The sequence below is a fragment of the Oratosquilla oratoria genome, chromosome 11 (genome assembly GCF_046742065.1).
Source record: "Oratosquilla oratoria isolate Oo_2021 chromosome 11, ASM4674206v1, whole genome shotgun sequence".
NCBI lineage: Eukaryota > Metazoa > Arthropoda > Malacostraca > Stomatopoda > Squillidae > Oratosquilla > Oratosquilla oratoria.
Window position 1 is genome coordinate 23,422,408 of NC_134787.1, and position 13,345 is coordinate 23,435,752.

Genomic DNA, 13,345 nt, shown 5'->3' on the forward strand with positions numbered 1-13,345 from the left:
TGCATTAAAGAATACGTTAATGAAAATCTGAATTATTGTCATATATCATATACTTAATTTATATACTTACCACTCTATATTCTGCATTCTCTTTATAAAATACTTCATATTTTACAGCAAATTGTTGAAGAACACAAGAAAAGCCGTATCCCACACAATCCAAGAGACTATATTGATGCATATCTCGACCAAGAAGAAGAAAAACACAACCCAAACTCCTCATTCAAATTTGAACGTAAGAACACTGAAACTTATAATAAATATGACAATCCAATGAAAGCTAAAATATAAGAATTTCCTTGTACAGTACTTACCACACTGGCATGATATGATCCACCTTTGAACAACATATTATCTAAAATTTTGTCATTCTATAGAAAATGAATCATTTGTTATTTACTGACAACACTACTTGAATGTGATTCTGAGGAGAGACTGAAGCAGTTGGTGACTTAGTTTGGTAGGGTATGTGAAAAAAGAAAGTTACAAGTAAATATTGGCAAAAGTAATGATATGTGAAATAAATTTTACAATTATTTGCATCTTTTCCCTTTGTAAATCAGTAACATATTGGCATCTTCCAATATTTTCTTACTGTCCTTTTCACAATATACATACATATACCAAGGCTTTTTCCCCCTACATGGGGGTAGCCAAAAAGAAAAAGGCATAGAAACCACTCCCACCCATTCCATTTCCTATATATTCCACTCCCCTCCACCCTACTTATCTTGGCACTTCCTGGATGATGGGTCATCCCTGCATCCTGTCCACTGCCCTGGGTCAGAAGCAGTGTTGCAAGACACAGCACATCCACGGCAAGGACGCTTCATAAATTCGGCGACCCCCCCCCCTCTCCGTCCCCCCATGCAGAAAAGGAGAGGATGGGGAGAAATCCCTTCGGGCTGTGTCATATTTTTTCTCATACATACTTCCTCACCCCCCATCCCCCACCCACCCACCCTCATGCACCACAGCATCATCTATACACAACCCCTCTCCATTCACCCCTTTCTTCTGTCCTCACCCATCCTTCCTCCACAGACATTCCTCTCTTTTGTAATGCCCCTTTCACACCATCCATCCATCTCATCCTAGGATGCCTGTTCATATTCACTCCTTCCACCTCTGCCTTCCACACTTCTTTTACTAATCTTTCTTCACTGCATCTATTACATTGTGCTTTCTTGTTCTTCTTCTTTTGACACTATTTGTTCTCCTCTGATGAAAGTCTGACCTAAACCACATTCTCTCCAATCATTTATTTCTAATCCCATCTCTTGCTTATCATACAGACTCAATAATTTTCAGAATAATCATATCATGTTCTTTAACTAACTCCTTTTCTCTGAAAACTTCCCCTCTCTGTTTCTCACCTCCACCATAAAAGATTTTTTCAACAACACAAACATGTTTCATTCAAATCGGACTTTTTCTTACATGTACATGTTTTGTTTCAAGTGTTCGATTTGTTGATAACAATGAGAGACCTTTTTGAGGCTGGAAGTGAGACAACATCGTCAACATTTAGATGGATGATAGCACTCATGGCAGTCAACCCTGATGTGCAAACCAAAGTTCAAGCAGAAATTGATGCAGCAGTTCCTCGTGATAGGGTACCAAATCTTAATGACAGAAAGAAGTAAGATTTTTTGTTTTGTTTTCATCTGCACTTGATTGAAATTTCATCATGTATTACATGTACAGATTGACCTCTCATTAACGGACTAAAAGGGGGGTAACGGTGTCCGTTGATGTGAATAATCCATTGATTTGGAGTGGTTTTGTATTTACCTAGTTGTATTTACCTAGTTGTATTTTACGGGAAGGGGAGCTATGCTCGTGGGGTCCCGTCTTCATATCTCATTTTATCTAAACTATTTTTAAATTCATGTATTGTTTTTGCACACACTACTTTCTCATCTAACTTGTTCAAACTGTCTATTACTCTGTGAGGAAAGCTGTTCTTTTTCAAGTCTCTTCTATAGCTGTCTTTTTTTATTTTCTTTCCGTGTCCTCTTGTATTTCTGTCATCCCATTTTATCAGATCCTCTCTATCAGTAATTTCTATGCCTTTCATGATTCTGTAAATAGCTATCAAATCTCCTCTCCCTCTTCTTTGCTCTAGTGTCTGTAGTTCAAGTTTTTGTAGTCTCTCTTCATATGATAGTTTTGAGAGTGTTGGTGCCAGTTTTGTAATTGCTCTTTGTATTCTTTCAAGTTTTTTTATACATTTTTTTGTACTTGGTGACCATATCGTTGCTGCATATTCCAATCTTGGTCTTATCAGGGTGGTTAGGATTTTCTTCACCATTTCTTCATCCAGGTATGTAAATGCCACTTTGATTGTTCTTATTAAATTATAAGTTTCTCCAAAAATCTTATTTATATGTTTCTCAGGTGACATATTATTCATAACAATGACTCCCAGGTCCTTCTCATTTTCTACTTTTTTTATTCCTTCTTCTCCCAAATTATATGCTCCTGTTATTCTGTTTTTGCTTTTTCCAAATTCCATTATATTACACTTTTTTGTATTGAACTCCATCTCCCACTTCCTACTCCATTCCTGTACTTTATTTAGATCTCTCTGTAGTGATTCACAATCTTCTTCAGTTTTCACTCTTTTCAGTAGTTTTGCATCATCTGCAAAGAAGCTCATATAGCTTTCAATTCCTTCATCCATATCATTAATATATATAGCAAACATTATTGGGGCCAGAACTGTTCCCTGCGGAACACCGCTTATTGCTTCATCCCATTTTGAGTGCTGGTTTCTTATCACTACTCTCATTTTTCTTTCTTGCAAAAAGTCTTCCATCCACTTCAGTAGTTTTCCCTGTATTCCTCCTTCAGTTTCTAATTTCTTAAGCAACTTCTTATGTGGTACTTTGTCAAAAGCTTTCTTTAGGTCTAGAAATGCACAGTCCGCCCATCCATCTCTTTCTTGTATTATATCTATTAGCCTTGAATAGAAACATATTAAATTGGTGACGCATGATCGTCCTTGTCTGAATCCAAATTGCCTTGGATTTAACACTTTGTTTTTTTTTCTAAATATTTTACCCATCTACTTTTGATAATTCTTTCACAAATTTTTGCTATTGTACTTGTTAGAGAGACTGGTCTATAGTTGGTAGGTTCTTCTTTATTTCCTCCTTTATATATAGGTACTATATTTGCTTTTTTCCAATCTTCTGGAACTTTTCCTTCTTTCAAGGAACTATTTAGTATGCTATGTATTTTGTCTGCCAGTTCATTCCTGCATTCATTCAGTATCCAGTTTGCTATTTCATCTGGTCCATGCGATTTTCTGACATCAAGATTACTCAAGTGTGTTAATATTTCATTCTTTGTTACTTCTATTTCTTCCATAGGGGGGACTTTCTCTTTCCATTTGTTCTCTTCAGGTTGTATGTTCTCCCTTGTAAACACTGATTTAAAATGTTTGTTCATAATTTCCGCCATTTCCATTTCCTCAGTGTATTCAACTCCCTCCTGTCTTAATTTCTCCAAGTCTTGTTTGTTTTTCAGTTTATTGTTTACAAATCTGTAGAATAGTTTTGGTTGATCTTTACATTTTTCTATGACGTCTTTTTCATATTTTCTCTTTTCCTCTCTGCACGTTTGTACATATTCATTTCTATAACAGGTATATATTTTCCATTTTTCAGGTCTTCTGTCTTTTTTCCATCTGGTCCAGGCTTTGTCTCTTTTGTCTTTTAACTCCCTACAACTTTTGTTGTACCAGCATTTTACATATTCTTTTTCTTGTTTTTGTCTTGGGACATACTTTTCCACTCCTTTTTTGTAAAATTTTGTCAAAATATTCCATTTCTCTTCTACTGTTGTTTCTTCTTTGTATATTTCTTCCCAGTTTTCTTGTTGAAAGAATTCTCTTATTTTATCAAAGTTTGTTTTTTCATACATCATTCTTCCTTTTCTATATTGTTCATTTCTTTTCATATATTTTTCTTCATTAAGTTCCAGTTCAATCAATATGTGGTCATTTTTACTTATTGGTGTTTTATATTCAATTTTGTCCACTATTCTAGGTTCAGATGTAATTATTAGGTCTAGTCTCGATGGCTCTTCTTCATTTCTATACCTAGTGTTCTCCTGTATCCATTGTGTCATTGTATGGTCAGTAACCATCTCAAGTAGAGCGTTTCCCCATGAGCCGTCTCCACCCTTTACTGTCATTTCTTCCCAGCAGATTTCTTTGCAATTAAAGTCGCCCATCATAACTATTCTTCCTCCCTCTTCCATTATCTTGTTTAATGTTATCTTTGTGTCCTCTAACATACTTTTATGTTCACTCTCTTCCCATGAGGCTGTTTTCGGGGGCGCATAATTTATCACAAACTTTCTGCTCTTCTTATCTCTGTCTTCTACTTCCATCATTATCATCTCTACTGTATTCTTTCCATATGTGACACCCTTCACGTTTATATCCTTCTTAGTCAGGAACATAACTCCACCCCCTTCCTTTTTCACTCTGTTTCTAATCCAATAGTTATATGCATCATGTCCTACACTGTTGGGTGGTAGTGGACCTTTTAATTTTGTTTCTACAATTCCCATTATGTCTGGTTCTTTTTCTTTCAAATAATCATTCAGCTCATTCAATCCTGTTATTAATCCATCTATATTTGTGTAAGACACTCTTAGTTTTCTGCCACTTCCATTGTGTTCTCTGTTTCCCTTTTGTTTTTCTCTTGTATGTCGACTTTCTTTAGTTTCATATTCACTACTCTCCAATAGAATCTCTCTTTTTCTGACTCCGTTCTTCTCTCGTTTTTTTCCTTTGCTTCAAGTCTTTTCTGTTTTTCTTCCTCTCTTTCCTCTTTATTCATTTCCCTTTTTATCCATACCTTTTTATATTGTTCACTTGTTGCTAGTTTCCCTGTTTTGGATAAGATATTCTCAGCCGTAGTTTGTGACCTGAATTTAATCTTAATTGGTCTGGTCTTGTCTGTACTATATTTCCCGAGGCTGAATTTCTCTTCGATTTGTTTCATTATTTCTGGTTCATCTTCCTGAACTAATTCTAGTAAATTTCTTACTTTTTCATTTTCCTCTTTGATTCTTGTGGTTCTATCTGGGTTATGTTTCTCTTCCATTCCTAATATAATTATACATTTCTTTCTGTCTGCTAAGTCTCTTACTATATTCTCCTTCTGTCTCATCACTTTAATAACTGAGTTTTCAGTTTGTTCATTCATTTGCTGTCTGATTATGTCAGTGAATGCAACTTTGCTATTTTCTTGGATTTTTTCCAACCCTCCTTGTTGTCCTTATTATTCTCCTTTAAGACTTTATTCTCCTCTTTTACTTCTTTTAACTGTTTTTTTAATTCTTCAATTTCCTTAGTTAAGTTTTTGTTCGCCTTCTCTAGTTCTTCCAATTTTTCAACTCTCTGTACAATGTTGTTAACATGACCGAACCTACGCTCCAAGTCCTCGATCATCTTATCGACCTTCTCTTCTAGTCTTGTCAGTCGGGGAGGGGGGGTTTGTGTCCCCCCCCACCCTCTTTAAATCCCTGGAAAATATTCTCATCACTTTCTACTGTATTTCTCTTATCTATACTTCTAATCTTTACATTTTTATTAGACATTTCATCGTCGCTCAGCTGGTCGGGGGGCCGTTTGTTTACCTTTCGCCTGTCTGCCTGGGCCAAGTCCTCTCCTTCCTCATTTCCTTCCATTTCCCTCAGCAATCCCTCCCCTTCTCCTCCTTCCCTACTTTCCTACTACCACACGAGCAATTTTCCCCCCACCCTGTAAATACAATAGGCACTTCTCTTTGCGTTGGGATCCACGAAACTTCAATTTTCTTCAGAACGTCTTCTAAGCCGTCCGTTCGTTGAAGTGTACCCTGTAAATACAATAGGCACTTCTCTTTGCGTTGGGATCCACGAAACTTCAATTTTCTTCAGAACGTCTTCTAAGCCGTCCGTTCGTTGAAGTGTGTGTGTGTGTGTGTGTATTGGGGGGAGATCACCTCTTAAGTTCTATAAAATCATAGTATATGTACATACATATTAATATTTCACGAATCAATAATTCTCTTAAAGTGTGCAAGTGTTCATAATAAGCCTGAACGTCACCATTAGCAGAGAGATGAACGTAAGTTATGAGCGTGTCAATAGCCTGGTGCACCTCCGACATCTTGGGTTTAACCGCCACTACCTCCTCTTCCTCCTCACTGCCACTCGCTCCCTCCTGCTCATTGCCAGCAAGAACAGCTTTAGGGATCTCCTCCATAGTGGTTGCACATCACTAAACAACAGCACCAAAAACACCGTAAACACAGCGAAAACACCGCAAACACAGCTAATAAACGTCCACACCGATCACGATCTTGTTAACTAGTAAACAAAACAATGTGCGCGCCATCACACCATCAGCCACTCAGCGGACAAACGCCGAACTAACGGACGCATTCACCCTACCCGCGAAATTTAGACTGTCGGACCGGACCAGCGGATTTCTGTCCGGACCAGCGGATTTTGTCCGCTGCATCCGATATCCGGTAATGCAGTGTCCGTTAATGAGAGGTCAATCTGTAATTATATTGCATGAGACTTATGTAAGGCATTACCCTATATTTTTGTGAAAGACAAGGAAACAGACTCATGGGTAAGACTTTATCTATAAAGCTTTTATTTATGCTAATTCTCCTATGAATATGATGTTTGTTGATTTGAGTTTTTTCTTTTTTACTGGAATCCCAAATCTCAAAAGTAGTTTGTAACAGTCATTAGGGCTTCCCATAGATCTCAATGGAAAAAAAATATATATATAGATAAATGCAGTCAATATTTTTTGGACTTTAGTAACATTACTACGGACCAAGTCTCTCAGCACTCTTTTATGGTTAGAGATTACTTTCCACTCAAAAGACAAATGCAGATAATTTTTAACTTCTGCTACCCTTCCATTCTTTACCTTGAATTTACCTTGAAGGGCTTCTTCCTCAAGGGGGTGTTGCTCCCCCGGTGGAACTTGAGGCAAGGCCTCGGCGTAGCCGCCACCTTTTAGTTTGTTGTTTGTAGTCCAGCTGGTCAATAATGGAGTTGGAATTCTCTGGACGTGATGCTAAATAACCTGGGATGCCCGCCTGATCTTGTAGGGTTGACAGGAATTTGTCAAGTTCCCTTTTTAAAACTTCCGTTTTAACACCTGTAACGTTCTGTAGGTGTTTAGGTAAGTGATTGAACAGTCGGGCCCCCTTTCTTGAGATGCTGTTGTTTTGGAGTATCCTGACTTTTAGCAGGCACTCTGATGGCAGGGCCAATTGGGTGCATTTTCTTGCGGTTCTATTTTCTTCTGGGGTGATATGGGTCTTTACTGGTTTAATAGGTTCTGTTTTGGGTGGAGTAATCTGGCTTTCTAGGATTTTCCATGTATATATTATCAGATATCTTTCTAGTCTCCTCTCTATTGAGTAGAGTTCATTTTCAGCCATTTCTTGTGGGGATGTGGTAGTATGTTGTCCATCTGCCCTAACTAGTGGTCCGATATTGTGCTTTAGTGCGGAGTTCTTTTTTGCGTAATTAAAGAAAAATCTGGTATTGTTTTTTATTGTTTTTATGGCTTTTCTTTCACTGTCCATCCTTTCGGTTTCGTGAGATGTTTTTCTTTTCTTTTCTAGATCATGTAGTTCTCTTTCAGCTCTATCTCTTTCTCTTATATTGCGTGGTCTATCCTTTTTGTGGTTGTTGGAGAGTGATTTTCCAATTTTGGTTCTCCTCCTCATTAATGTCTTTCTGTATCTATGTTCTTTTGATATATTTTTCCTTTTTGGTTGCTTCTTGGGTGCGATGGAGTAAATTATTTTCCTTATGTGTTTTTCTATTATATTCCAGCATTCCTGTGTGCCTTGGTTCTTAAGTTCTTCATTCCAGTTTTTTCTTTCAAGGGTTTCATTGAGTTTTACCCAATAAGCCTTGTTTATGTTAATATCTGGGAATGGCATCCTTCTCTATTTATAAGTCACTGGGTTTAGTAGGGATATATTTGTTTCTGTTATGATTATATTGTGATCCGAGTGTATAGTTGGGGATATGTTTAGATCATTTAACATATTTGGGTTATTGGTTAGTATGAGGTTGAGGGTGTTGTTGTTTCGTGTTGGAGTATAAACTTCTTGGGTTAAGAGAAGCATTTCCATCATTTTGTTTTGCATTTCTCCTTTGTTATGGTATTTTCCAGAATTCCATGGTGCCATGGCTGCTCCATGTACATTTTTGTAGGTTGAAATCACCTGTTATTATCACCTTTACCACCTCTATGAATTCACCTCTTTGGCGTGATGTTAACCCCAATGATTTAAGTGCTGGTTACTGCAGACAATACACTGATCCTTAAAAGGCCACTTATAACTAAACTGAAACTTATCTCTTTTCTGTGAAGATATTTTTTAAGAGCACAATACAAATTCTTTTCTTCCACTATGAGGCTCAAGAATTCTTAATCATGACATGTTCTCACTTGTCTATTATGTGAACTCCTTCAAAACTGAATTTTAAGAGACCCTTATATCAGCACTTATCAAAATAATTATTCATTTTTCTATCCTTTCCAGAGTGGTGATTTGCATTATATATTTTCTCTCTTTTTTTTTTTTTTTTACTACTGATGCACAAAAAGGTATCCTCTTCCCAAAAGACAGCAACATAAAATAATATCTTAGAATGACTTATTGGCAGAACTGATGGACATGGCCGGTTTCTTGAGGGACATGGGTCTCCTCTAAGAGAGAACTGAGACTAATGATTGAAGAACATTGCACTTCATCATAATTTGACATCAAATACTGAACTTGAGGAGTCTCATCATCAATCACACATAAATGTTATATTGGACTTTAGAGACAACAGTATCACAATTCATTCTATTGGCTCAGAAATGAGTTGTAGCCTACAGACTTTCTTCTGATTTATACTATGTATAGTGCAACCCCCTTTTTTTAAGAGCTCATTTTTTTCATATACTTCATGTGAAATTTGACTCCAGCTTTTCAATATCACTAGTAGATCTATAATGGCTTTCATACCCCCTCTTTTTTATTATTATTATTATTATTATTATTATTTTTTTTTTACAAAGACACCCATAATGGTCAGAAAAACTACTTAAAACAACTGATATGAATGAATATTTGAATATTTAGAGACTATGGTTGCTCCTTTTTACCCTGGGCATGTTTCCTAATTAGCCTAAGTTTCTTTCCTTTTGTTGCTATATTAAGAACAAGACCTCATCCACAATATATTCTACTTCAAATCAACAATTACCTTATGTAAATGAAAAATTAATTATATTATTTTTACCTCTCAAATTTAAATGCATTTTTATTTGCAAGTGTTTACATTGTTAATGTATTGCTTTTCAATGACAACCCATTTGTCAGGATTAGCAGCATACTTATGTATAATGTAAAGAATATAATAAATCACGATAAATATAAATAGAGGAAGGCAGAATAAGGAACACAATTTAAACTACTATACAGTATAGGTAGTTGTGGTATGAATATGGTGCAGATACGGGTGTGCAGTTAATTGGTAACCCCCCCCCCCCCCCCCGCACAGGAAGGTCACGGTGTAGAAAGGAGGCGAGTGGGGCGCAAGCTGCGAGCATATGCTACTGGGTATGCGAAGCGAACAGTGAGGTTAGTTTAAATGTTAAAATTAGAAATAGGAGAGCTAGTGGTTTTAGGTAAAGGTAGAGTGTAGAGTGAGAGAAGCGAGTAAGTACATTGGGGTATTGAAAAGTGAAAAAGAAACTAACGAAGAAAAACCGGGAAATAACTCCGATAAGGTAAGTGAGCGACAAGCTATCTAGGCACTAGAGATGGCCAAGGCGACTAGCACAAAGGAACTATTCAACATTAGCAATATCACCATAGAGCCATTTGATGGCATTGGAGACGTCGCTGCGTGGCTCAAAAAGGCAGAATTAGTGGTAAAACTAATGGCGCTGCCGAGAGGCCTGATGACCCTGGGGGGCGCCACACTCCGTACCTTAAGACACGTCCCCCCCGTCTTCAAAGAGGCCCGGGTTCTTACCACGGACGGCCTGGAGACGGGGACGTATTGCGATCGTATATGGTCAAAGTCTACGCCTAGGGCCTGATACAAACCGTGAGGCAATAGAGGACCGATGATGGTCAGAGGTATGGCGCTGCCGAGAGGCCTGATGACCCTGGGGGGCACTACACTCCGTACCATAAGACACGGCTCGAAGACGGGGACGGATTGTGCTCGTATAAAATCAAAGTCGAAGAATGAGACAAACCAGCAGCCAAGCGGAAAGCGATAAAACTAACAGACGATTAACCAGCAGGAAACGGGACCGCCTGCTCCCATGTGGGCAGCGAGTTAACCACTCGGTTCCGTTTCCGCGATCTAAGTGACGCGACGTCCGGCTCGAGCTAGCCGGGTAAGAAGGGAGGGGATAGGGAGGGGGAGGTGGGGTCGACAATGCGCATGCCTGCACAGAGCCGGGAATTTTAAATTTCCGATGATTTTGGCGGAAAATTCAAACCACACTCAACCTTCGGGAAATGGCCATATGACCAGGAGTGTGGTATGGGATTATCGCTATAGCTTCGCTGTGCAGGTTTCTTTCAGCCGATAATAACCGATGTCACCGACGTCGCGTGTTATATTGTCCTTAACCTGGAAGGCGACGCATTGGACATCTACCTAGAAATGTAAGATGGTGAACAAGCAGATGCAGAGAAATTAAAAAAAAGGAGGCTGGAAGAGGCATTCGCTGAGAGTCCGTTCGAATCGTTTAATCGGCTGCAAAGTATGCGCTGGGCTGGCGAACAGGTCGACGTTTTTGCCAACGAAGTTAGGATATTAGTGGGACTGTCGACATTCAAAGTCGAAGGCTTAGAGCAATTAGAATGGTGTTTGTGAATGGCTTTCCACAGGAAATATAGAATGCCGTGTCGATGAGCATGGACGTGTTGATATTCCGTACTAGACATCTCACAAGGACACAGAAGGATGGCGACAGAGAAACCGAAAGGCCTTACACGAGACCCAGGGCCGAAATGCCAGCCCGATGACTCATGTGGGAAGAGGCGAGACCCGGCGAAGCAGGGTCCTCCACCGGGCAATAGAAGAGGGAAAACGGGGGAGTACAGGGATGACCACAGTGGATAGAGGGTACCACCTAGAATCCGTTGTTATGCGTGTGGGCGCCTCGGGCACCTCGCGAGGAATTGAACCTTTCGCAGTCAGGCTCGTAGATTCCTTTTAGCGCTAGAATTTTCAATTGTCTCGAATTTCACTAGGAAAAGGGGTGACTTAGCTAATTTGGAAATCGATTAAAAAATACGACATAAATTGCTGCATAAGTGTATTCAAATTAAAAACATGACTCTTAATGTTATAATTTTTACTTATTGGTGTGTGATAAGGCTTTGTTAATTTAATTATAAGATAAAACTAAAAATAGGTAATTATTTTTACTGAAGTAAGTATGAACAGTATAAATAAGAGGAAGTTTATTTCGGTTTGTGCATTTTATCTGAGTGTTGAAAAAAAAATGGGTATCACTGTCACGTCCTGTATATGAAGATAATCAGTGAGATAAAAGATAACAACAGTGGTGGCGGACGTACGAGGTGAGCGACGTTTGTGTAAACAATAGCCTCTTAGATCTGCTGGGAGCTATTTTCAAACAAAAATGACTAATTTTACGTGTGCCGTGGCAGACTGCACGTCAGATTCAAGAAAAAATAAGAGAAAGACAAACCGTAATCGTACCGGAAAAATTAAGTCTTCGATGCAAAATTATATTTTCTATACATTACATGGATCTGCCTATTGCTTGGTGCACTCAAATGAAAGTATATATCAGTATACGTCCATTGAAGTCGGTAGAAAATGACAAATTGCTTGGCTTGATACAATTATAGGCTGTTTTACGAATATCATCTGTAATTATGAATAGAGGCTGAAACAATGCTATATGCCGTTTGCAACCATGAAATTAATTTACTTAAATTTCAGACACAATAATGTACAACGATACACCTCTGTAAGCTTATAAAACTTGCCCAAAAAAGTATTTATTTTCCGGCAAGAATTACAAAATCTGGCGGTGTCTGGTATCAAATCGCTCACTGCGAAAGGTCCCATTGTAGAGACGGAGCAGGGAAACGAGCGGCCGCCCAAGAAATGTAATGACACTCTCCAACTGTATGCCGATTGTAGATGTCTGGTTGAGAGGAAGGCGTGCAAGAGCACTAATAGATTACAAAGGATTACAAAGGCGGAGCATGCCGACAGGAGACCTTTTGGTCCATATCTAGGACGGATGCGAAAAAAATCATAATAATAATAAAATAATAAAAACTATAATAATGTAAATAACAAATAAAATACATAAATGCATAGGTATATTTATATAATAAACAAACAGGTAAATAGTAAATAATGATAAATTGACATATAACATAATAAATGAAAAACAGACAGACAAATGATAACAAAACAAAAACAAATAATATGAAATAAATTAAAATCATTACAGCATCTTGCTTAGGTGTTTATCTAAATGATTCTTAAAGCTTCGAACTAAACTACATTGCACTACCTGTACAGGAAGTTTATTCCATTCATTAACTACACGGCAAAGTTGTTTCTACCTACTTCCAAATTGAATCTATTTCCGGACAGTTTGAGACCATTGTTTCTTGTCTGATTCTCATTCAATGTGAAAATTTTGTCACTTTTGATGTTGTTAATTCACTTTAAAATCTTAAAGACCTGTATCAAGTCACCTCTGAGTCTACGCTTTTTTAGGAAAAACAGATTCATATGTTTTAGTCGATTTTCGTATGATTTATTTTTGATATTTGGAATCAGTTTTGTGGCTCACCGTTGTACTTTTTCCAGTCTGTCAATGTCTTTAATGAGATTCGGTGACCATATGGAAACAGCATATTCCTAATGTGGACGAACTAACGATTTATATAGCTTGTTAATGAGTGATGGACTTTTGAAATCAAAAGATCGCGCAATCAGTCCTAGAATCTTATTTGCTTTCTCAGAGGCTGAAATACACTGCTTGGATGATTTGAGGTCGTTACTGATAATTACGACGAGATCTTTTTCACTATCCACTTTTGTTAACGAATTTCCAAATAACTTGTAATCGTACTTAGTTATTTTTACCTATGTGCATTACCTTGCATTTACTTGTGTTAAATTTCATTAGCCACTTTTCAGACCATTGCTGTAATTTATCTAAATCTTCTTGAATATCTAATTGGTTTGAGTGATCATTTGCCACTCCGCACAGTTTTGTATCATCAGC

The 13,345-nt window shown here is 37.8% G+C and overlaps 1 protein-coding gene across 6 annotated transcripts in view; it reads left to right on the plus strand.

Annotated features, from left to right (window-relative positions):
• Positions 1-13,345, plus strand: part of LOC143029663 (cytochrome P450 2L1-like) — a 99,693-nt gene that overhangs the window by 70,607 nt on the left and 15,741 nt on the right. For all 6 annotated transcript variants that reach the window (XM_076192475.1, XM_076192471.1, XM_076192474.1 and 3 more), the window contains 2 exons: positions 118-235; positions 1,462-1,642. In XM_076192475.1, coding sequence (XP_076048590.1) covers positions 118-235; positions 1,462-1,642 — 299 coding nt within the window. The remainder of the gene's footprint in view (positions 1-117; positions 236-1,461; positions 1,643-13,345) is intronic.